Raw genomic sequence first — 21,522 nt, 5'->3', positions numbered from 1 at the left:
GTACACAGTAAAGAAATAACTGGCAGACCCAGGAATTTCTGCACCTAAGAAGGTAGCATGTAGAAACAGGAATTAAAAGGACTGCACACTTCAGAGTTTTAGTTAATCTCACCTGTTTGGGGGGAAAGAGTGTGATTTCACTGGCGTTCTCACCCCACTGAAGGTTTTATGAATGTTCACAGCCCCAAAATCATGTTAACACTTTGGGGAGAGCTCCTGTATTTTCTAAACACTCCTCTTAATACAACACTACTGAAATGACCTGAAATAGTACTTATGCCTGGTGCTAATGTACACATCAGCCTTTCTGTAAGCTGAAATACTGGTGCTGTGCTGCAGTGTTTCTCTAACAATAGCAGGGTTTTTTAAACTGCATTTTATTATCTTCTGGCAGGTAGCAGCACTGGAACTATGCCAGTCTTCATTCAAAAAAGTTTCCATTTCATTTCAAGAACCTTCTGAAACAGGATTCTATTCTTACTGATTCTCCTCATTAAATTATCCATTTATTGACAGATTTTTCACTTTTAACATGGGAAAAACATCCAGACCAGAGCAGACACATTCTTCACAATGTTACTACCACTTCACCTGAACAACATTTGATTCAAGAACCCAGTTAACATGAGCAAAGTGCCTTGGAGCACAGGAGCTTTGTGCATTATCCCAAAGACAATTTTTGGGAGCATGCATAAATCCTTGAATGCAAGCTTCAGATTGTGCTAGGAAGCTATCCAACAGTTGTCTAAATTCTAAGCATTCTTGTCTGTATATGCAATCTCTACACAAAATAAAAAGCTAATCAAAAGGGAATTAGAAAAGACTCAGGAGAAAGTATTCTAGGCAGCATGCAAAATGAAAATGAGGAGTGACTTGGCAAGGAAGGAAAAACTGAAGAGGATGAGAAAAACTGAAATGGGTGAGAGGGGGAAGGAAAAGCAGAGAAGCAGAAAGAACAACATAAACAAGAACAAAAGACAGTAAATAGAGATGACACAGGGAGAGAACTAGAGCAAGTAATTACCATGAGTATGGCAATAGAAGCTTGAACAGGTGTTTATATGGCCCAAGAGCTATCTGTCCATTCCCAGATACTGTAAAAATAAAAGAAACAGGACTGCCACCCACCTCCCCAGACCTCTACAACAGGAACCCAACTGGCACTCCTGCAGAAGAGGAACCTAAGACTGAAAGTGCTGGAAGCTCTGGCCCCTTTCTACCTACATAAAGACATTTATGTTCAGCTTGCCTTCTGTACTATTTGACAATACACAGCTTTTCTGTCAAACAAAAAAAAAAAAATTATGAAAGCCCTTCCAAGTTGCAAGCTCATAATTCAATAAAATTTAATTCCAGACTAAGACCTGACTAGGAAACAGATAAAGGAGAGGCACATCATTGTTTTTAAGCAGCATCAAATTGTACTGTTTTTTCATACTACAGATGAAGTTAAATTCTGATAAATTACAAGGCTAACCAAAGAAAGGACAGGAGTATTTAATTCTCTATAGAAAGAAGACAGTAAAATGGCAAGAACAGGAACTAACTGATAAGCAAGGACTGTATAGACATACAGAGCAAAGACCTAAGGGCTTGATAAAAACCTTCCTGAACTCAATATGAACTTTCTATTGACCCCAATTTATAATTTTTTTAAAAATCAAGCCTGTTGAGCATTTTGATATACAACCAATTCAGAATCAGTCTACATGCAGAATGTAGAAACGAGGCCTACAAGGAACTGATCTGGGGGTTTAGCAAAAATCTCTTATCCCTTCACAATACATCACTCAGAGTTTTTTCTAAATGCATTTAAATGTCACATGTAAACAGGTTGTTACAATAGAAGTATGCAATGTGACAAAAATGTTGAACAGCCTTCTTGACTTTTACCAGACACAAATACAGATACCATAAAGTGCTTATGTACTTTACACAAAGGACAAATGCATATCGCAGGTAACATCTTTAACACCAAAAAAACACTGCAAAATAGTTCATCGAAATTAAAAGGTGCAAAAAAATAATATGCATTATAAAGATGAAAGGCTAAGCTTGGGAAGTTGAAAGAGCTTTTATAACAAAGATCTACAGATGGGCCTATTTCTCCTTCCCAGGCGTTGCATGTATTCCCTTATAATGCCTCAACTGCGTGCTGAGTAGGATTTCTTTCTCCTCGCCCTACCAAAAATGTAATCTAAGTAAACACAGATGGGCTGTCTTTAATCCTGATACAGCAGACTTAAAAAAGTACAAGATTATTATGCAAAACTTGGCAGGCCCTTTCTTAAACAGCTAACTGATATTAGTAAAAGAAGACACAAATTACTGACCCACTTTCTTTTTTCTCCGCATGCTAGCAATACTGCTTTCAGCTTAACCCACTTCCTGACACAGACAGTGCTGCAAGAATGTCCCTCAAGCACTGGACCACTCCTATTTCTTAAAGATATGTACTGGGTCTGGCCGAGCTGGAGTTGATTTTCCCCTATAGCAGCCCTCACGGTGCTGTGGTTTATGCTGGGAGCTGGCAGGGTGTTGATGGCACCCTGGTGCTGTGGCTACTGCTGAGCAGCACTTACATAGCACCAAGGATCTTTCTGACATTTTCCCCCCCACAGTGGGACAGGGTGGGCAAGATCTTGGGAGGGGACACAGCCAGGACAGCTGACCCGAACTGACCAAAGGGATATTCCAGACCATATGATGTCTGCTCAAGGATAAAGCTGGGAGAAAGGAGGAAGGGGGTGGGGTCACCCTTGGTCCTCTGAGGCAGAGCCCTGCTTCCTGAGAAGGCCCAACATGGCCTGTTAATGGGAAGCAGAGAATAAACCTGCTTTTTTCTTTTTTGCTTCCGCATGTGGACCTTTGCTTCACTTTGCTTATATTAAAACTGATTTTGTTTTACCCACAAGGGTTGAGGTTTTTTCCTATCTTATTTTCTTTCCCCTTTTTGTACTGTTGAGAAAAAAAGGGAGAAGGGGGGGAAGTGACAGGATGACTTGGTGGGTACCTGGAATTTAGCCAAAGTCAAATCACCACAAGGTATTTCCAACTAGGTGTGTTATTGTGGCTGGATGAATTGGTTCAAGAAGAATCCAAAATTTAATTGAACAGATACAGTAAAGACTTCTCAAATGTTTGCGGTGCAATAGGAAATGACAAAACATCAGAGTCTAGTAGCTGAATAATGTCTTATTTCCTGCTGATCATTTTGAGGTAAGTACGGTTGTGCTCTCAAAAATGTGGGAGCAAGGACAAAATATTCAGGTGAACAGCTTCTTACAGATCTAACAGTTACAGAAACCAGAGGTACCAATTTACTAGGACTATCTCAGCATCGCTGCTGATTGCCTTGTACATGAAATGAGAACTACTCTGATTTTTATAAAATCTTGGGAGTAGCGGGGAACATCAGGAGTTTCCTGCTCCTTTTCTCTGTGGTGGCTTGACCTTGGCTGGCCATCAGGTACCCACCGAGTCTCTCTCTCTCTCATTCCCTCTCCTCAGCAGGACAGGGGGGAGAAGATACAGTGGAAAAGCTTGTGGGTCAAGATAAGGACAGGGAGATCACTTACCAATTACCATCATGGGCAAAACAGACTCAACTTGGGGAAGACTAATTTAATTTACTGCCAATTAATAACAGAATAAGATATTTAGAAACAAAACCCCAAACTAAAACCACCTGCCCTGCCTTCTTCCCAGACTCAACTTCACTCACTATTCTATCTCCTTCCCCGGAGTGGTGTAGATGGATGGGGAATTGGGATTGTGGTCAGTTCATGAGGTGGTGTCTCTGCTGTTCTTTCTTCCTCATGCTCTTCTCCTGCCCCAGTGTGGGGTCCCTCCCATGGGAGACAGTCTTTCATGAACTGCTCTAACAGGGGTCCTTTCTGTGGGATACAATCTTTCAGGAGCAGACTGCTCCAGTATAGGTTCCCTGTGGGCCACAGGTCTTGCCACAAAACTGGTCAGGAGCCTACTCCAGCACAGGCTCTCCATGGGCTGCAGCTTCCTTCAGGGCACATTCACCTCCATGGGCTGTAGGTGGATATCTGCTTCAACATGGTCCTCCATGGGTTACAGGGGGGCAACCTGCATCACCATGGTCTTCACCATGGGCTGCAGGGGAATCTCTGCTCCGGCACCTGCAGCACCTCCCTCCTTTCTCCTTCCTCACTGACCTTGGTGTCTGCAGGGTTCTTTCTCTCATGTTTTCTCACTCCTCTCTCACAGCTGCTGTGCAGCATTTTTTACCCCTCCTCAAATACGTTATCACAGAAGTGCCACGAACATTGCCGATGGGCTCAGATTTAGCCAGCAGTGGGTCTATCTTGGAGCCTGTTGGAACTGGCTGTGCCTTCTCACAGAAACTACCCCTGCAGTCCTCCACTACCAAACACTTCCACACAAACCCAATACATCCTCTCCAATTCCTGCTCTGTTTTCTTCAGATGTATGTCAACCATGCACTGTTGCTCCATTTGCCCTCCACGTTTACTGATCCAACAGACTTCAGTGTCAACCTTCGAAACACACAAACTTCACTCTGTTGGCCTCTGTGAGGTAATCTAGGCCACTAGGTCCAAAATACATTTCTAGGCCATTTCACTGGAATTAAATTAATTATTCATCCTTTCCACTATACTCAACTCAAGCTAATTTTTTACAGTTCATATCTTGCTTGCCTGTAAAATTAGCCCAAATGATGTTTCTCATCTCTGGTGAATAGCATGCCTCTGCTGGAAACTTGTTTCCCAGACAGTCACCTGCAATGAAACAAACCATTACACTTACATGGTCCTTGAGAAAACACTTATTACGATATGGCTTTGTAATTAGGGAACTAACTACAAAACTGAAATCATAACTCCATGTTCACAGCCCACATTGGAGGTTAATTCCCTCTAGGTTAAATAAAGCCAATTTCCCCAAACCAGGCTTTAGTTTCTGCATTTGAAAGTGGAAATTACAGCATTTAAATGCACAACTATAGAGTAAGTAGGATAATTCTTTTGCATATGTAAAAGGCTGCATGAGTGAAAATCTACTGAATGAAGAACACAAAATCCGAGGTAGGGTCAAAGAGAAATTAATAATGCAGGACTCCACAACAGAGTATAGTTACTAGTTTTTGCAATGGGACTAAAAAAATTTATTTGCCTTTCTGTATCTGTTAAGTACTGAGACACAAAGGAAACCTGGGTATGCTATTCCTGATGTTGTGGTCCAGGAACAGCATGCTGTCCTGCAATATTTATTTTTAACAGTGTTTGGCAATGCAAATATAGATCTGGAAGAATCAGCATCCTGATGAACGTGCCAGACCTTCCTGTATGAAAACCAGTTCTGTATTTCCACTGCACAAACACATGCCTATATGGAACACACCTTCCAGCACACCGACTCCACTTATTTCTGTACGAATGCAGATGAAAGTCTGCCCATACTTTGCATGTTGCAGGCATGGAACTGTAAAACCAAAATTGTACAGTGCAAGCAGCAGTCAAGGACTGACATTCAGTTCCAGATAGTGCCATCACAGCCTCGTTACAATGTGCCCCTCTGAAACAGCAAAGGGAATTTATGGACATCACTGCAGAAGAACTTGGCTGAAGCCTGCAGAGCTAGGTAAAGGTTTTTCTTCTCTTGGAATTGTGTCACCAAAAGAAAAAAATGAAAAAGTAATAGCCTTTTTACAATCACTATTTTTGTACATCCAAAAAGCAGACACTGTAATTTAAGAATTGCAGTATCAATCTAGATTGAGAAGCATTTTCATATCACATTAATATAGGTTACAGATGGGCAGGTAGCTTAAAGTTTATCTGCTTTCTGCGTTATAAGATATGAACTTCAATAATCACAGTCCATGTTTTAAAAGCCAAATAGAAGAAAAAAAGTAGTAGTAATAATAAACAGTATTTAGCAGAAAGATGAGGAAGAAAAACATAACGTATATGACAGCTAATACATTTAGAACAATATTTGTGAGAGTCACTAAAATTCAAAAGGTATGTTGCTTTGCTACAGTTATTGGCTCTGCAGTCCACATAAGATCCAAGAGATAAAGATAGATAAGAAGTCTAACAACTAACTTAAGGATGGAGTCTGGTTATATTTTTTGTTCAAGTATAAGAAAATTTTACTTTGAAATTATTTTTTCCCAGATGCCATGCTCCAGCTAAGTTGTGACTTACTGGAAGAGCTACAAGATGAAGCTTTCCTATGCAGTTCAAAGCTAGACAAATCTGAATGGTCCCTTCTAGTCTTTTATAAATCCTTCCATGATTTCACAGTTTAAAATGCCAGAACATTACAAAAATAGGCAGCAGAAGACAAAATCAAGCAAAGGTGGCAGAAGGCCTGCATGATGAATGAAGAGCTCCTAGGGAAACTGGAACATAAAAAGTGTACATGAGGTGGAAACAGAGTCAGGTCACCAAGCAGGAATGTGGAGATGCTGTCCAAGTATGCAGAGATGGAGTTAGGGAAGGTGAAGCCCACCTGGTGCTGAACCTGGTGAGGAGCATAAAGGGCAACAAGAAGGGCTTCTACATACATACTAGGAGTAAAAAGAAAACTAGGGAAAACACAGGCCCACTGCTGAATGGGACAGAGCATCAGGTGACATGAGGCATGGAAAAGGCCAAGGTACTCAATGTTTTCTTTTCCTCCATCTTTACCAGTAATATTTGTTAAAACATAGGTCCCGGAAACCACTGGGAAAGTCTGGAGCAAGGAATACTTACCCTTGGTAGAGGATCATCAGGTAGGGAATATTTACAAAAACTGGATAGACACAAGTCCCTGTACCTTGATGGGATGCACTTAGGAATGCTAAGGGAAGTTGGCCAAGGTCATTGTAGAGGCCACTCAATAATAGGTCATGGTGATCAGGAGATGTTCCTTATGACAGAAAGAAAGCAAATATTGTTCATGACTTCAAAAAGGACAAGGAGACGATCAAGGAACTAAAGGCCAGTCAGTCACACCTCACTCTCTGGGAAGGTAATGAACAAATAATTCTGGAAACCATTTCTAAACATAACAAGGACAAGGAGGTGACTGACAGTAGTCAACATGGATTTACAGAGGAGAAAATAATGCCAAATTAACCTGTTAGCCTTCTATGAGAAGACAACTGGCTTGGTGGATGATGGGAGGGCAGTCAGCATTGTTTACCTTGATTCTAGCAAGGCTTCTGAAACTCTCACATAACACCCTTATAGACAGAGGAAGCGTGAGTTAGATTAATGGACAGGGAGGTAGACTGAACTGCTTGGATCAGAGCTGAGTCAGTTGGCTGAACTGCCTGGATCAAAGGGTTGTGACCAGTGGCAGGATGTCCAGCTGGAGGCCCATCACTACCAGTGCCTCACCTAAGGTCAGTACTGAGGCCAGTCCTGTTTAACATTTTCGTTACTGACCTGGATGATGGAACAGAGTGCACCCTCATCAAGTCAGCAAATGATACAAAACTGAGAGGAATGTTCATACATCAGATAGTTGTGCTGCCACTTAGTGAGATTTCCACGGGCTGGAGAAGTGGGCTGACAGGAACCCACCACACTTCAACAAAATCCTGTACCCAGGAAGGAATAATCCCATGCACCAGTACAGGCTGGGGGTTGACCAGCTTCGCAGAAAAGGACCTGATGAACAAGTTGAATGTCAGCAATGTGCCCCTGCAGCAAAGACAACCAAAATCCTGCATTAGGCAGAGAATTGCCAGGAACTTGAGGGAGGTGATCCTTGCCCTCTTCTCAGCTCTGGTGAGACACACCTGGAGTGCTGTGTTCAGTGCTGGGCTTCCCAGTTAAAGGTAGACACTGAAGCAAATCCAGTGAAGCTCTATGAAGATGACTGTGGGAATGGAGTATCTGATATAAGAGGAGAAACTGAGACAGATGGGATTGTTCAGCTGTGAAAATGCTCACGGTCCATCTTACTGATGTGCATAAATACTTGATGGAGGCAGTAAAGAAGACAGAACCAGATACTTCTAAGTAGTGCCCAGTGAAAGGACAAAAGGCAATGGGCAAAAGTTGAAACACAGGAATTTATATTTAAACATAAGAAAAACCTGCCTTGCTGTAAAGGAGATTGAACCCTGGAACATGTTGCCCAGTGAGGCTGTGGAGTTTCCATCCTTGAAGATACTCAAAACCCAACTGCACAAGCTCCTGAACAGCCTGATCGGTTTGACCCTGCTTTGTGCAGAGGAATTGGACTATACAGTCTCCAGAGGTCTCTTTCAATCTCAGTGAGTCTGTTGAAAGGCATTAAAAACTTATTTTCTTTCAGCGGACTCCCTTCTGACATCTTTCACAGCTGTTTAACTCTGGTCCCTATTAGTTCGGGCTTGTAAGTGATTTATTTGTGCTCCTCTCTGCCACCTCCCACTCAGATTTGTCACCAAAATTCCATAGCCCTTCCTCTTTATCCAAGCTGTCCCAGACCTGAAGACTTTAGAGACTCTTTAACTTACAATTTCACAGAAAACATTCTGGTATCTGACTCAGAAAGGTATTTCAATATAGAAATAATCCCAATGATTTAAAATTAGCAATGAGGGTTTTTTTTAGTACTTTGCAGAGCTGGACTTTAACACACGGGGACCAAACTAGCACTTGCAGTGGTCCTTGAACACTTCCCAAACCAGTGTGAGCACTAGGAGTCAATGGGGCTCAGAGTCCCTCTCAATGTCAAGACTTTTCACCCCAAAATATCACATCTACAAGTTGACAGATATGTATGGTACATATATACCATATACATATTATACCATACATATAGGTATGATATAAACATATATACACACACATGCATCCATACTCCCCCCCATCCCATATATATATATATACACATATATACATACATAAATATGCTCCTCAGAAGAGCACAGAAGGATACTACACTTAGAGCAAGTTAGGTGTCAAGTGTCTTAGCAACAGCGTGTCAGACCAGTATTGGTAAGCCACAGAAACACGTTCAAATTAGAGAAATTTGAAGCTGATGACATAGCTGAGGGCTCAAGGCAAGCAGAGTCCTACCTCTGAACTCAGCAGTGGTTTCATTCTTAGCCTCTATGCTCCCTAACTAGCCACAGTAAGAGATACGGCAAAGCAGCACCACAATCAGCTACTGGGGAAGGCAACTAAAAATCACAACAGGGATGTTCTGGTGTACTCAAACAAAGAAACAAAGATCATCCTGGATCAATGTACTACATAGATCTTGAATGATTATCCTCTCTTCTTCCTTGAAAAAAGCCACAGACAAAACCATCATACAAAAAACCCAATATAACATTTATCATCACAAAACAACTGTTATGCAGAATGTCATTACTTTTCCTATACAAAGTGAGACAAATTTTATCCCACTCTCAAATAATAAGCATTTATAGCTCTCCATAATGATTTACTAGGAAAAAAGATTGTGAAATCAAAATAAAAATGGCAAACCTTTAAGCCTTTCAGCATCTGATATACCAGGAATTGGATTCTATCTTCAGTTAGTTTCTCATGCTTCATTATCTTACTCAAGTCTGTTCCCATAAATGGCATGACAAGGTAGCTTAAAAAAAAAAAAGGAAAGGAGAAAGGACAGAATAACTTTAATTTGTCAAATAAATTGAAACACAATTGCATGTTATAGTTCTGTGACAATATTAAATTATGGATCATTCCATTTACCAAACAAGGCCATCATCATGCCCCTGCCCTCCAAATTTCTCTGATTTTATCTAATTTGTTTGTCATAAAGAGGTATTGCCCAACCCTGATCCTGACTACAGAAAGTTGCTAGTTATTAGAAGAGTGCAGATTCTGAACTAGTTAGAAAGAACCTAACCAAGAGGCATGTGATATTTCACAGACAGCTACACAGAAAATGAAGACATTAACACAATGCTACGTATCTCACAATCATGGCCATAGCACTGAACAAGCAGCAACCAAACCGCCTAGATGGTTCATTCAAACAGACAAGGTCGGACTTAACAGAAATAGATGATCAAATTAGGAGGCAACAATAACTTCCATTAATTTTCATCTGGGATAATAAACTGGGATCTTCAGTACTTAGTACTGGTAAGGGACACCAGCAACAGAAAGCCTGAGAATACCAAGCTGGTACTTCAAGGTTAATCTTCACTTAAGATCCAAAACTGTTCTTCACATTGCTTGTGGTAAATTCATTCTTCAGAGTCTATCCTTAAAGTCAGATCTGAACACAGACTGAACCAGTCACATCTGGTACCTGAGGATAAAGTCATCAGTTTTTCTCTTATGAAGACGAGCGGATGCATTTTCATGAAGGGAAGAATTAGATGTGATCAGTTTCAAAACTACAAATTTTATTATTTAGACGTAAACAGGTTTCCTCTGGTTAAAATATGCAAATTATAATTCTGCTGATTTCTACTATTAAACCTGTAGGAAAACTTCATCTATTCTATTAGAATTGTAACTATAAACAACAATGTGAACATATGGTTCATGCTTTCTCTACTTAATTTTCTACGTTTTCCTGTTAAAAAGCTTTCTTTGTTAACATAGAAATATGCAAGGCTGGTTTTGATATACAGCTACATTAGATGAAATCCAGAACAGTTCTATGAATGTAACATGAAATCTACATTAAGCTCAAAAGGACTTCTGTCCACTATTTATCTAGTGGCTCTAATTCACAAGAATTGCAGCAGGATCCACAAGCAAAACAGCAGACATGATAAATATCTTGTCTGAGATGCTGCTAAAAGGCCAGGGAGATGTACATGCCTGGTGCTAGAAATTATATATATGATGTTCTGTTCAGACCACTGGACTGGGAAACTAGTCAGGCAGTACAACAGACCACTGTGCAGATAATCACTAAAAAATTCAGCAGCATCAGCATTTTTTAATTAATTCTTGAATTAGAATGGATCACACTGGGACATGTCACATAGCAGGAATCATTTGCAGCCTACTTGCTTGGGTTAAGAATTGACCTACCATTTGGGCAATCTAGACCTTAGGGTAAGAAATCAGAAAGGTGAATTAGGAAATCCACCAAACTGCCATTTATTAAGGGCTGAAAGGTAACTGGTTCTAATGACCATCTGAAAACCTTGGTATACCAAGTTTGAAGTTGCATGTAAGAGTTATGTTAAGAGGAAATTCAGAAAAAATCCACAAAGCCACAACTTTGGAATTCTCCAGTTAAAAAGGCAACAACCTTCCTCCTGCACAAGCAACAATGCCCTGCTCCCAAACAACAAACAACTTAGAACTTACAAGTCATTAAACTTCTCCAGTGTTAAATCTGGTGTGAACACATCCAATATTCCAATGACCTAAAAATAAGGAAGGGGGGAGAGGAAAAAAACCAAGATTAATACTGATTTAACACAAAAATTCCTGAATTACATAAGTGAAAAACTATAATCAGAAACATTTCCATAGTGACACATTAGCTACAGGCATAAAGATGGCATAAAGAATACCTAAAGTAGTGCCTACTTAGCAACACCAAGTTTTGTGTTGAATTTTATAACTCTGAGGGTTGTTTGACCCTGTGATAAAAAAAAATTTAAGAAGTATTTACTTGAACAAAAAGTTCAGAGGCTAACAGTTTAATGTAAGAGGAGAGAGCATCTTTTAACCTGAACCACTGAAGTGTCAATAAAGCAGACAAACTAGGTTATAACCTGAAGCAATTGTGCTATTCATCTATCTGGGCCTGCTGCCTGACAAACAACACCACTTTAAACATGTTCTAATTTCAGTGACAGGGTAATTTAGGTACAGAGACTACAATATCTAATTGGGGAAGAAACTAGAACTAAACTTTTTATAAACAGTACATTATCAAGAGCTTAATATGATTTACTATGGCTTTTATACCTTAGGTTCTCCTTAAAAGTATTTTTGTCAAACAAAATCATTCTATCACTCAACAGAGAAAGTTCAATCTAGTAAAACACATGTCCCACCACGGTTTTTCCTACTGTAATAGCACGGCTTTCAGCAGAGCTATACCAACTGGCTAGATGCATCATGGTAACTGTCTCTGCTTCTCTCAAGCCCATTAAACACCAGAAATTTAAATATACAGAACTAAATGCTCCAAAAGATGTAGCTGGAATTGTCTAAAGCCAGATCTCAGCTTGGATGCTTTTTAATCCAGGCAGTGCCTAAATAGCACAGGTTTTTAGAGTTGCTTCTTTTCTACTTCTACTACTAATTCATGACCATTTCTGTCTACTTGGAGGAAGCCTCCCAAGCCCTGGCCTGCTTGTGGCGTTTCCCAGGTGCAGGCTGCCATGAGGACAGGAGTGTGCAGGGGTTTGCAGGAAAGCAAGCTAAAAGACTAATAATCTTTATAGCCTTGTTCAGACCTATCTCCACAGCCATAAAATTTAAGGACATCAGATTGTACATTAAACTAAAATTGATTAAAATTAGGAACTGCAAGCAAGAACCCAGGGTAATGCATATTATGCTGTCTGATGTTACTATCAAAACAGTAGGAGGAGGACTGAAAATTCCACTTTGTTAACTGTGATGAAATCATTATTGTACATATTTTTGTCTTTTCCTCATTCAGGGGGACCTACTGCAGTTAGCCTGGATATTATCAAAATTTTATAATGATGAACAAGATAGAAAAACTAATAAAGACGAAGACAGACAATTACAACTCTTCTTCTTTGCAGCCACACATATCTTTTAAAAAAATTCACTAATGATATTTTCCCAAGGACTGTTATATGAAACTAATTAAATAAGAATAATAGAACTACCATAAAACAATAATTAAACCCACGGAGCATGTGGTTATTATTTGAAGTAATACCTTCAGTGCTAACACTACAGCAAGAACTTTTTTATTCTTATTTTTTTTCAGGACAGTTTTACATGAGGCTTTCCATTTCTCTATGGAGGCAGGGAGAAAAAGGGAGGAGAGAGGAATTCAGTATATGTATGTGACAACAATGGAGCATAATGCAGCTCTATGGGCATTTCCTAAGGCAGTGTGTGTACACACACAGAGCATACACAGCCAGAAAAGTTGTGTGCTCTCCAAAGATTTCAGTATTAAAAAGAAGGAAGTTAATTTTTTAACAGTAATTTTATCCAATATGCACTTCTTTCCCTATTAAGCCCCACTTTTTCAGAAGTCCTGCTTGTACTCCTCAAGGACATTTCCATGCCTTCATTTACCTAAGCAAGAAATGTAAGAAAATAAACCACAGTGAAAGACATAGGGACACCACAATAAAAAGAAGGGACACAGCAGAGGATGAAATAGTGCAGCCACCATACCGCATCCCTCTGTGTGCCGAGGCATTATCAGGCACCTGCTGTGAAACTCAGGAGCATGGGAACATGTTTTCATAAAGAACATACCAGCACCAAGACACACTTAATTAAGTACACTAACATTTTACTGCTGCTCCATTCAAGTAAACAGAGTTCCCAGTAGTTACTTAATGCTACCTGATATACGGTATGTATTACTTTGGAAGTAAGGCTGCAAACTCATGGAGACAAGCCTATCATTGCTGCAAATCCTCTGCAGTGAAGAATATCACTGAGACCAATGCTCAGCTCCCACTGAAGGGAATATAAAATCATGAACCACAAAAATCTTCTAACATGCCAAGGATTTCACAGTACTCCTTTTATTGCTTTACAAAGCAAGGGTCCTAAAAACCCTGAAATCCATTTTAGTATCCAAAATGGTAAGACATACTAATAGTTAATCAATTTAAAAATAAAAGTGAGGGATGTATTTCCTTTTCCTCGATGATCTTCATTTAATAGCTGCCATTTTGGGATGATTTTCCTGTACTGGAAGAGTCATTAGTATATCCATTTAGGTCACAGCTTTCTGCAGATGTGTTAAGCACAAGGAGATACAGGGTAAAATAAATCCTCTGAGAAAGATACAACTTCAGCTACTTCTTCAAGAAAAGGAAAAGAACCGGACAAAGTGTAGGAAACTCCCTCCTCTATAATATTATGGAAAATCCTGCATCTGTCTAAAATGCTCTCAATTAAATACAGTATTCATAAAAAACCTTTATGATAATTAAAGATAACACCCCAACACAAAAGTAAGATACTGTAAAACAATTACAAGAATATTTTTTTTTCATAGTAGGGCCTATGCAAAATGTAACAGAGGTATCTCTGAAACCTTCTGTAGCTCTATTTTTGGTGTTAATTCAGCACTTACAGATACTATCAGAGATGGAAGCACAGCTGAGGAACAAACCCAGAACACTCTGTGATGGCAATGAAAAGCATCTGTGGAAACCAGCAGCAGCACTGCCTTTTCAGGGTCTCATTTTTTGATTCATTAACTCTGCCAAAAGGCAATTTCTAGAATGAATTAGCCCACAAAGGATGCACCTTTCTTCCTACTGCCCATCTGACTGAACACCAACTAGGATTTCTCCAGTCTCCACTGAAGTACCTTCTTTGCTTGTGTCTCAAGGAGAGAATGTAATACTGTTCTCTTCCATCTTTCGGCAAAGCAAAACCACAGTAACAGCAAAACCACCCATCTACTGGGTCTAACTCGTTTCCCACAGCTATGCTTTTATTCAATATATTCACTTTGTTGACTGTGTGTCTTCCCTATGAAGCCAGTGGGGAATGGGCAGCAGTGTCTCCAGCCTTTCTCATCCCTACCATCCATCCCCCCCAGACATTTATACTGACCATTCAGACCAACTTTAACTGCTGTCAACAAATAAATAACAGATTTGTGCTGGTAGGTGGTTTCTGCCCTTCCCTTCTCAGCTGCCTTCTTTTTCAAACATTATTCCAGCAGTGGAGCACAACAGAGCTCCTCATCTCTATCTTCCCCTGCACTTTCATGTCTTGCATTACTTTTATTCAAGGATCACTGCACGTCTGTTAAGGAAAGCTTCTGATGTAAGCAGCACCACATCAGTGAAAGACTTGGATCTTATATAAATTAATAAGTAATGTAGGTTATGTCTCTTATGCAGTAAGCGCTGCCTTCTCTTGCGGATGTTATGCATGAAAACACAGTGAATTTGAAAGGCTTTGGCCCTCAGGCTACAAACGCACATACATTTTTTAAGAGAGATCCCTGTTGGGGTGCACTGAACTATGCATTATGCTGCATTAAATTTTCTGCAGGGTTAGCTTCAACTTCATGTTCCTGCACTATTTCACATGACAGTGCACCTGCATCCTTTTACCATACTAAGAAGTCTCAATCTTTTAAAAATTTTAGCTAACGACACACAAAGCTTGCACCACAGTCACCTTTCTTCCTCACTGATTACTGCTACATGACAGGAGGGATGCCTGCTGGTGGGCTGAGAGATCCTTTCCTTTCCTCCCACCAGTCAGCACATCACCAGACATAAGCTGTACCCATGAGGGTCACTGTACTCTTCTCTCAAAGGACCCATATGTAACACTGGACAGATCCAAATCCTGCAGGCAGTCACATCTTCATCTCTGGATTGGATAGTAATCCAAAGAAAAGGTTTGGTTTTCAGTGCTGTCATTCTTATTTTAATTTACTGAACTAAGCTAGCTAATCAGTCTGCTTTATTAGTACCCAAGGCTGAGGTGTGAATAAATGGCTATGAGCTGAAGCCCAGCCTATATAAAACACTTATCAGGCAGGTTTATGAAAATAAGCAGAAGTTAAAGCAATACCACTATGTTGATTTATTGGCTTCTGAGTACCAAAATAATTTGGTGTCCTGTTAGCTCCCTAGCTATACTAAGCTTTCAGCCCACAGAAAAGCAGCCAGGAATGTTTCTCCCCTACAACATTTTGACAGCAATAAACTATCCAGTTATAACTGTATTTTTGCGTTCATAAGGACCCATAAGATTTGTCATTTCCAGCCAGGACTCCAGAACTGCACTTTAATTGCACTTGTGCACCCAAAGGATGTGAATTTTTAGCTAGTGCAGTACTGCAGGACTTGCTGCAGGAAATCTAACACAGTGAGCATGCTTTCATCTGTAAAGGCATCACTCAACTACAAGTCCCTTGTTGGTCTGATTTTGTACACTGCAGAGGCTGCTGCTCTTCCAATGCTCACATCAGGCTAGATGAACTGTAAAAGGTGACAGTTAAGATTTTCTCAGGGAGGAACATGGAGCGCCCCACTATTTTCTCTGGAACAAACTCTTCCCTGTGTTGACACTGTGTAGTTGTAAATAAAAAGCTCAACATTTTTTCAAAATAAAGAAATCAACAGAATTAAATATTAGCCAACCTAAAAGTGAAGGACTGCATCATCCTCAATAACATAGCTGTAGAAACAGACAATTTGGTGTCTGTTGGATACCCGAATTCCTTCCAGAAGGGGGAAAAAAAAGCTACATCGTTCTCATAATGCAAAACACACACTGGTCTTCAGATGTAGGAATACACCAGAGGATAATTTCCGCTCAGAGCAATGAATGAGAGCATAACATAGAGTACCTTTAAACAAATAACTGCAGTTGCCTCTTACATCCAGGGTTTCCAGGAAAACATCTGCAGAATATTAACCAACCCAAGAAACGTTTAATGGGCATTTGTCAAAAATTTTATGCCAGAAACACATTTATAACTTAGGTTGGTAGAACTGCATCAGAATTTGTGGGGGTGCTTATATGTAGACAGAGGTAGACACATATGTACACACATGCACATGTATCACACTGATAAAATCTGCACTCTGTTTTTACACAAGACATCAGCACAAGCCACTGCTTTTATCTCCTTGTCCCCAGTGTCATCTCCCCTCACCAGCTATTTTGCACTCCTGCTGGCAACTTCAAAACTTATGTTAGCAAACTGAGAGGTGGGAATGGCACCAGGACTGGACCAGTACGAGCCACTGTGCAGTTGTTGCAATAAAAGTGGGTATCATGACATCACTTGCAGTCCAAATGCATAGTAAAATCCAAGTTATTTGCCAAATGAAACTAAAGGTTCTGCACCTCCACTTACTTGTCTGGGTTTAGCTTTACACACACAGACATCTCCATTAACTTCAGAAGAATACACGAATGCAGAGCTATGCAAACATCTGAGAGCCAAGGCCAGGGCCAAAGTTAGCATGCTGAATATAATTTCACTGGTTTTGGTTTTGAGTCAGAGTCACAATAGTTTTAAGGGTCCTCACTTTAACTGAACTCAAAATGAAAAGAAACAAGGAAAAAAAGCAGCAGTACTGAAAAAAATTTCCTAAAGGTAAACAGCCTGTTCTTTTATACAAGGTGCAGTAGATGCCAAAGAAAGAGCCAAGAGCTGCTAAGGCTGTAGTGGGATGAATACTTCAAACTAGCATGAATAAACGAAGAAAAAAACCCAAACCAAAACACAGCTTTCTTCATTCTGCCTCAGCTGTTTTTATTCCTCATTTTCACACCATTCCCTCTCTTGTGCCAGAGTATCTGTTTATGCAGCTACAGAGTGATCCGGCAGCTTATCCCACTGGAAACTAACTTTTTTTTTTGGCAATGTCTAAGGAATTGATCTGGGTTAGAATGCTTCTTAGCAGTAGAAGTAGTTTGTGATGTTTCTGAAACATCCCAGATCCTCTCAAATTAAAAGGCCTACCAAAAAAAAAAAAGGATACCAGTGCCACGAAAGACAGTGATTTATCTCCTAAAGACAGGTCTCGTCCTCTTCACACACAGCCTCTGCCCCACGGTCCTCAACACTATTTCTCCCCTGCATTTCTTTGCAAAAGGTTGATGAGAAGTCCCATGCTACCAAGTCTGCACTGTTTATACAGAAATATTCCTCAGTACATTTAAGCAATGTCCCACTTGAGAGCCATTAGGTAGAACAAATGTCTAGCATATATAATGTAAGATGGTCATGCCAGCAACCAGAGTTGCCTCCTCCTGAAAATGCCTAAATAGACAAGCAAACTGACCCTTTAATTTTACCTTATGAGGTAGAATACAATACCAGTAAGATTCAGTAGGATGACTCCTGTATTCATTTTCACAGGACCACTGGTCATCCTAAACCCCTTTCACATTAAGGAGATGAGCATATTTCTCAAAGGGTCTATAATGGAGGTCACCCAGGGTATTAAGCAGAAGTTTTCCTCCATTTTCTTCACTGGGGCATGACATGCTGATGAATTATATCACTGTGGCACAGGTTTAATGGTATCTTCTGCTACCTTAATGGAGGATCAGAGAAGCTATTTTTAATATAGTATGACAGACAATTACAATTTCTTCCATCATTCTGAATACAGCATAAAGTTAAATAAACTGTGATAATGTATTGCTACATGCTTAACACAACACTTTCCTAAAAGCTATGAAGGGCAGGGATGGTCCACTGAGAGTTAATCATGGCAAAACAAACGAAACATCACTCTCTTTATGTAATCCAACATCAAATGCATCACAATTACAGAAGTAATTTTGAAAGACAAACAGATCAGAAGAGAAAATTTGATGCAATTTTAACTATCAGATACACAGAACCTTGAAATAGTTTATATCCTGAAATATGAAAAAAGCAAGATGAGGATCTGTACTGGCAGATTAGTGCAATCCTGCAACAATATCCCAAATCTAATCTATAGTGGCAATACCATTAGACCAGCTATCACACACCACGTCCTCTACATGCTTAAGATTACCAACACCCAAGACAGAGATAACAGTGGCATTGCTCTTTTACTGTGGTCTTTGAAACAATTACTTCAGTTTTATTAATTTTTAATAGCAGTTGTATTGATACTACAGCCAGAAAGATGGATAACTGCTTTTTTATAGAAGTATACTATAACATGTTAGTTAACAGAAAAATCAGGGAAGACACTTAATCACTGTTCTACTCTACTAATTTCTGTTTTAAGGAGATACAGACTCATCTGAGTGGTGCCCATTCAAAACTCCACTGCCAGACCCATGGAAGCCACAATGGTAATGACAGAGAACAGGCAGCTGTCCTGCGACTACTGTACATATCATGAAAGGTGTGTACAGCACATTGTGGACTGTTGGTTTGAATGGGAAAGGACCTTACTGTCTGCCCGTAAATTCATCCTTTGGTAGAAATATGCAAAAAAGAGGCTCTTTGACAGAATGGTGGTGGGTCAAAATGGGAGCTGCAAATCCTGATGAGGAGTAATACAGCCACTCTGGTTTAATTTTGGATGGGTGGAGCAGCTAAAGAAGTATCCCGAGATCAGCACAGGGTCTAGAAATCCTAAAAGGCATTGTTGCTATTCCTAATTCACTGTGGGCGAAACGACTGACAGAAGGGTGCGAGGCTGAGATGGAAGATGGAAATTCTCCTGGATGGGCTGTACTGCCATGACAGCCCCACTGTGGATGGGTGGAGTAGTCAGCTTCTGCCTCCACGGTGCCCATGAATCCCTGAAGGATCATTTATTCAGTCTTTGTTCTCTAATTAGTAGATATATGCCATAATTAATGGTAAAACATTTCCTTAGTATTCTTCTTTCTGTAGCCCAAACTGTTTCCCAAGACCATAAATTATTCCCTTCCTTCATATATATTGATTTGTAACTTTTACAGATCGTGTTTACATTCCCCAGTGAGCATTTTCTTCTAGACTCTTTAATTATCAAACGAGTCCATGGAGGGGTTCCAGAGTATTATCCTGAAGGGCACACACCGCATGAAAACCACCAAGAGTGGAATATGCTACCAAACAGATTATTCTGGGAAATGGAAGAAAAAAAAATCTCAAAATTCTGGACACAGTTAGGAGCTTGGCAACTGCACGAGCTGCTCTGCTCCCAAATGTTGAGTAAAGAAAATGCTGAGAGTATGAAAGCCCATGCATGACACAGAAGTTCCCTGCAAATGTTAACTCTTTAGCATATACAGCAGTGGTTATGATGTGGTTACTTCAAAGATACCATCAAGTAAAACGATCAAATATATTAAAAGATTCAGACTACAATGTTAACAGTCACAGAAAGGTCTGTTGTATTCTGGATAGTCAGGATAGCCCACAGATTATTCTTCAAAACGAACTCATATATTGTTGGTACTAACAATCTTATTACTATAATGTTAAATGGCAATGACAGGCTATTACCAGTTTCTCTCATCCTCGCTTTCAATCTCTTAGCTTTCCTTGAAGGCTATCTGAATGGAGCAATGCTCTAATCTCCTATATTATTAACATTTTAAATCAGATTTTAACCATTGTTTTAACGATTCACTCAAAACTCTTGTTTTTTTCACGTGCATCCTTCATGAAGAGCATTTAAAATCACTACTGTGATCGTCCAAGCACACACTGGGACCCTTCTCACCTGAAATCCTCCATGCTTTGATTCCATAAGAGCTGATTTCACACAAATGTCTCCTCCTTTATTTTTTTCGTTAAACCACTAAGCACTATTGGGACTAAGTATCTCAATGACACTTTCAACACTTCTTTCCACAGCTGTTCTTCTTCCACATTACATATACATTACATGGAAATCTGTGCAGAGCTCTGTATCCTATCCCAGTAAAGCAATTTATTTAGTCATTCATAAACTTCTCTTGTTTCACATTAGTATGAGCCCAAAACTTTCAAATGCTTCATGAATCAATTAAAAAAAAAAAAAAAAAGGAAAACCCTGTCCCCTCCCCTAAGATATACATGTGCATCATAGCCATCTTCATGCAAGTTCAGACAAAAAAAGAGATGCCAGCACCTGAGACCCACAGGCACAGCCCCATGCTCTGCACTCTTCTGCACCTCACAGGAACATAGTGATGGAGATGGTAATTTCTGGTCCTTAATCTCTCTCACTAGTTCTGAGCACAAATTCTACCACGGTCCTAACCTTCCCCACCCAACCTTTCCTACATGGAAATGAAGCAGTGTTTCCCACGGGATAGTCTGGTTTGTGCAAACCGATGTTTGTAGATAAAGGCCAGACAGACATAAGACAGGCCAAAGATTCCATAATTCCATGCAGCCACACAACTGCCTTGTCCAACTCTGCACAATTTTCTTTGTTTTTAGGGTGTGTAAACTTCGGCCTTGGGGGGGATAGCTGCTAATGACCGAACTCACGTTTTCATGTTTCATGTGTTTCAGGAGGCGCAGCTCTCGGTAGGCTCTTTTGGCGAAGAGTTCAGACTGAAATGGGCGGTACAATTTCTTAATGGCCACTTTGGTACCACATCTTCCATCAACGGCTGAGCTTTAAGGGGAAAGGAAGAGTTTGGTGAGCAAGGACTGAAGCGAGATCGCAAACGCCAGCGAGCGGCTGCATCCTGCCCGCACTACCTCAGCCTGCGGCCTGCCCAAAGCAACCCCCCTTCCTTTAGAAGGCTGCCAGGCCCCGCAATGAAAAGTACCCGGTTTCCAAAAGCTTTAAGGAGGGACATCTGGAGAGGAAGAACCCCCCCCAAACGGAAATGAAATCCCACAAACCCCAACACGACCCAATCCAGGTGTCCCGTCCCAAGGGCCAACACACCGCTTCTGGGGGCGCTGCCGCTCCCGGGAAACCGCGGGCCGGGGCCGGCC

At 40.3% G+C, this 21,522-nt stretch overlaps 1 protein-coding gene across 1 annotated transcript in view; it reads right to left on the bottom strand.

The window, feature by feature from the left end:
- Window positions 1–21,521, bottom strand: part of MAPK12 (mitogen-activated protein kinase 12) — a gene marked incomplete at its 5' end in the record, with an annotated part of 41,111 nt that extends 19,590 nt beyond the window's left edge. Inside the window, 4 exons of the mRNA XM_026867999.1 lie at window positions 9,474–9,585; window positions 11,289–11,347; window positions 21,064–21,193; window positions 21,427–21,521. Coding sequence (XP_026723800.1) covers window positions 9,474–9,585; window positions 11,289–11,347; window positions 21,064–21,193; window positions 21,427–21,521 — 396 coding nt within the window. The remainder of the gene's footprint in view (window positions 1–9,473; window positions 9,586–11,288; window positions 11,348–21,063; window positions 21,194–21,426) is intronic.
- Between the last annotated feature and the right edge of the window lies 1 nt (window position 21,522).

The sequence above is a fragment of the Athene cunicularia genome (genome assembly GCF_003259725.1).
Source record: "Athene cunicularia isolate RWA chromosome 1 unlocalized genomic scaffold, athCun1 chr1_part2, whole genome shotgun sequence".
Lineage (NCBI taxonomy): Eukaryota > Metazoa > Chordata > Aves > Strigiformes > Strigidae > Athene > Athene cunicularia.
This window is presented reverse-complemented; position numbering and strand designations above follow the sequence as displayed.